The following is a 4,575-nucleotide window of genomic DNA, read 5'->3' as shown; positions in this document are numbered from 1 at the left end:
CTAACAATACTACCAAGGTAAGTGAAGCCGCGCACCAGATCAATATTTTCTTTATCCAACGTCACCTTTTCATCTTCAGTTATTCCTAGCCTTAGCGACTTAGTCTTCTTAACGTTAATTCTCAAACCTATTCTAGCACCCTGAACTCACAAAACCTCTAAAAGTTCATTCAATTTGCTCCCACATTCATCTTCGGTGCTTAAATCATCAGCATAATTTAAGTCCAGGAGAGCTTTTTGTCCCCATTTGCATCCGTGGTCTCCCATTGCCTTTTCTTTGGTCCTTAAGACGAAGTCCATCAAAATGATCTATATAAAGGGGGATAGAACACAACCCTGCTTAACTCCTGATTAAATACGGACCCAGCTGCTAACATCATTTCCTACCTGAACTGCAGCAGTATTATTCTCGTACATAGCACTCATCACTTCAATGTATTTGTCTGGTATACCATACAAATATAAGACATTCGCTAAAGCTCTTCTATCAACAGCGTCGAGCGTTTGTTCGTAATCTATAAGGCTGAGGACTAAAGATGTTTGATAACTCAGACACTTCTCAATTATTAACCTCAGAGTTAAAGCTTATCGACACGTCCTCTATCTTTTCAAAAACCGCATTTTTCTTCGCTTATAACTTTGTCTACAGCATCTCTGAGTGAAAAAAGTATCATGTTACTAAGTAATTTGCTACCTAAAGAGATCAAACTAATGCCTTGATAATTACGACATTCACTGCTATCACCTTTCCTATACAGCAGTTTAATTAAGGTTTTCCTATTATTAATAGGTACTTCTCAAGTACCTATTCTACCTATTCTATGTACTTCTATCCACTTCTCAAGTGGGATAGACTTGACCGCAAGGTTCCTAGTTTTGCAGGTACCTCGAAAGGGTCGAGGTAGCCTTTTGCAGAAGCCGTTGTCCATAGATCTGTATCTCAGGCACTGCTGCAGTTGTCTTCCTGATGCTCCTACGATGGTGTTCTGCTTCACCATGCATTTAAAATCATTACTGGAAGAAAGTTAGTAACTCAAGGAACTATATATATATATATATATATATATATATATATATATATATATATATATATATATATATATATATATATATATATATATATATATATATACATGTATATATATATATGTATATATATATATATATATATATATATATATATATATATATATATATATATATATATATATATATATATATATATATATATATATACGCATATATGCATACACGCACACATATATATGATCAGTTGTTGCATCTTAGCATTTTGGGGCAGGGATGGCTCGAAGGAACAAGGCCAGAGGTGAGATCCCATCATATAAACGACTCTTAGTTCACATTATACGACCTGTGAAAATTTATTATAATTAACTTGCTATTATTTATGCTTATCAACGGAAACAAACAAGAAGCTAAAACGGAATACATCATGCGTAACTAAGGACAGCTATGGTTGTATTTGCCTGTTCTTCAAAGTGGATCACGGCTGGACAATCTTGTTTAAGTCAGTGGCTTCGGCGAGGTCTTTCTCATTCGCCACTAACATAAGGAATCTAGTCAAAAGTCAACCATGGCAGTTCTCAGCAAATTCTTAATAAAGTTGAGCTTCCTAAATGTTTTTTTTTTTGGCTGGAGCATCTGCAATAGGTGCTCTCGTAGCCAATTTGCAAATACGATATGCTTGCTTAAGCTGGTGTCGTCGGCAATTTTCTTCACCTAGGACTTCTCTGAAGCAAGTAGCACCATGGCAAAACTGAAGCAGAAATTCAAGCTCTGCTTGAAAAGCATTAAAATATGGATGTGTTTCTTCGTTTGAAAAAAAAAAAAAACATTGTTGCTAGCTCAATATTTGCAACTGAAATCTTCTTTTTTAAAGGAGGTTAAAGTTAGGATAAAAATGCCTGGAAATTAACAAGACAAACTCTGAGATTATCTTCTATCATTGTAGTTAACCTTTTGAGCAAGATTCTAAAATGTTATATATAGAACTGATACTTTGAGGTCTCGGCTTGACTCTCATCTCGACCGTCAAAACGAGATGGTCCAAGTCACCAACGATGGTTTTTGACGAGAACTGCCTCTGGATCGACTTCTCTCATTCTGGCAAACTCCTTTACACTGTCAACGAAATAGCTCATTCCATCCTCCAATACTATTTCGCAAAGTTTCTTCATAGCTTCTAGCATCTCTGTTGCATCAATGATGTTAATCTCCTCTTCTTCAAATTTTCTGTTGCTATCCTGATCTTATACATAATTTTTTCATAATTTTTTTCATAGCTTGTTCTTTCGACTTCACACCAGTGTTATTTAACTGTTATGTTTCACAAATGGCTGAAACTATTGCTTCAAACTAAGTGACTACTGCTTGTATGGTTTCAGTCATTGCAGTTTACTGAGCCCATGTTAAGTTCCGGAGATTAGGGCTGTTTTCAATCGAAGAGAATTTTATTTTAAGGGTGATAAAATGCTTTGTATATGAAGTGAAGAACACGTATATTTTGTCAAGTATGTTGGAAAGCTAAAGTATCCAAAGAGATGAATTGCCATTATGTTCTATAGTAAAGTTTAGTCTGTGGGCCTGTCAGAGAATATAGGGCACATGACGATAAAGACGTTCAGATATTTTCTACTGGGCTCCATCAAGTTGACAGGACATCGGACTTGCCTAGTCATAAGACCAGAAAGCTCATGTGTCCGAAGGAATTTTCTCCTTGACAATGCTCCTATTATACTTTCTGCCGTACCCTACCTGTTTTCGTCATTAGCCTCGCTAACATATAATAGTCTCTTTCTATGTGTCCCTTCCGAACTGGTGTCTTAGATCACACCTGCAAGCTTATCAATATGTGAAGCATTGGGTATTGTATCCGAGAATAAAATTCTGAATCCAAAACTTCGAGGACCTTCTCCCTGATTTCTGCTGAAATAAAGTCAATGAACTTGTTATGGGGAATTGTTGGTAAATAAGTAAATTTGTATGGTCTATATCCGATATCAAGAGCTTTCACGTATCTCGCTAGAAGCTGAACGATTTAAACAAATTGCCGTTTTGTTGTTTAGTTATCGTAAAGCCAATGCGCTGTCTCGTTAGGGTTCCTACAGCGTCGAAAAAAATTTCACAGTTTTTTCTTTGTCTTTCTACGTTTTGGTTGCTGCAAAACCTTAGTTCGAGTGCTTTTATTAATCCCCATGACTGCTGATACTCACGAAATGACAAAAAACAGAACAAAGCTGCACGGATGAAAACAACGCTGTTTCATTTTTTATATGGAAAGATCACCTGGAACGATTTTTGGGAAATCTTTTTTATGGAAAATAGGCTATTGTTGGTATGAATAAATAAAATAACATCGACTCTTCTTAGTTTCCTAGTGCTTGGAGAAAGCTAAGAAGCTTCCTAAATTGTTTCAAGAATTTTTTCAAATTGTCCTTCTTAAGCAAGCGATTTTGCGACAATTTACAGCTATAGCTTGTACCAAAAGGACAAGATATTATGATTTTGGGATTCATCAACCTCTGATGTATCCGTTCCCCAAGTCAGAATTTCTTAGAGAAGGGTCTAAACTTGCTTAAAAATACGGAACTTATTCCTTTTTTCAATGATTTTCTACCAATTTGCATCGTATTTAAAAAAAAAAAATTCAAAAAATTTCAAATTTCAAAAAATCCATTCGATAGTTAGAACTGAATCTAAGCTACCAAATGATTGGCAAGTTTTCGTAGAAAGATAGAATATCAAAACTTGCACAATGAATTTAGACCTTAAAAGCAAGGCCGTATCCAGGGGGAGGGGCTAGGGGGTTTGACATTTCCCCCCGAAATGTTTGTTTTCGTAAAAACGTAACGAAAATGTATATAAGCAAATTTTTAATGTGCTTTTAAAGTTCTTTCTGTACCCTTCCCCCCAAAAAACCCCTCCCTGAATAAAATTTCTGAATACGGCCCTGCTTAAGAGTATCAAATATGATAAAAAAAGTGCTTTATAAGAAATAGTTTCTTCTTTGTAGTCATTAAACCTATTGCAATTAGCTCAACTACAGGCAGCGTGCCTTTTCCCTAATATTGGAGAGGGAATGCCTTTATTTGGCATTGGGAAAGTGATTTTATTTACGGTTGATTCAAAAAAATAACTAGTTTCGGGGAAACTGAGGTGGATGAAAGAATCCAAAAATGAGACAGTAATTGTCAAAGAGACACTAGAAGCACTAGTGATGTTCGATGAGAACGTAAAAAAGCCTAATTATTTACGTAGAAACAAAGGGGGAAGAATTTTGTCATTTTCTAAAGAAATAAGGAAGTATATAATTTTTTAGAACCGAGAAAAAGAGAAAATGTTTAAAAAAAATGGAAAAATTTCGTCATGGAAGTGTATAATATTGAGGATTATATAGAATTTAGAGTGTTTTATAAAGTGTAGAAGAATATAATATAGTATTTACATATAGAAATAAGGAAGTATAGCTATTGTTTAACTCAACCTCATGATAAATACTAAGCTAATATATAGCTGAAGACTAAGCTGATATGCATGATATAAAAGTATTGTTTTA

At 34.9% G+C, this 4,575-nt stretch overlaps 1 protein-coding gene across 1 annotated transcript in view; it reads right to left on the bottom strand.

The window, feature by feature from the left end:
- Window positions 1-350: 350 nt before the first annotated feature.
- LOC136025794 (uncharacterized) overlaps window positions 351-4,575 on the bottom strand; it is a 51,740-nt gene continuing 47,515 nt past the window's right edge. The window contains exons 8-10 of the mRNA XM_065701785.1: window positions 2,854-2,945; window positions 2,080-2,268; window positions 351-529 (exon numbers count right to left, since the gene is read on the bottom strand). Of these exons, the coding sequence (XP_065557857.1) occupies window positions 351-529; window positions 2,080-2,268; window positions 2,854-2,945 (460 nt within the window). The remainder of the gene's footprint in view (window positions 530-2,079; window positions 2,269-2,853; window positions 2,946-4,575) is intronic.

This window comes from Artemia franciscana, chromosome 4, assembly GCF_032884065.1.
Source record: "Artemia franciscana chromosome 4, ASM3288406v1, whole genome shotgun sequence".
NCBI lineage: Eukaryota > Metazoa > Arthropoda > Branchiopoda > Anostraca > Artemiidae > Artemia > Artemia franciscana.
Note: the sequence above shows the minus strand (reverse complement) of the source record. Positions and strands in the feature narration are given on the sequence as shown.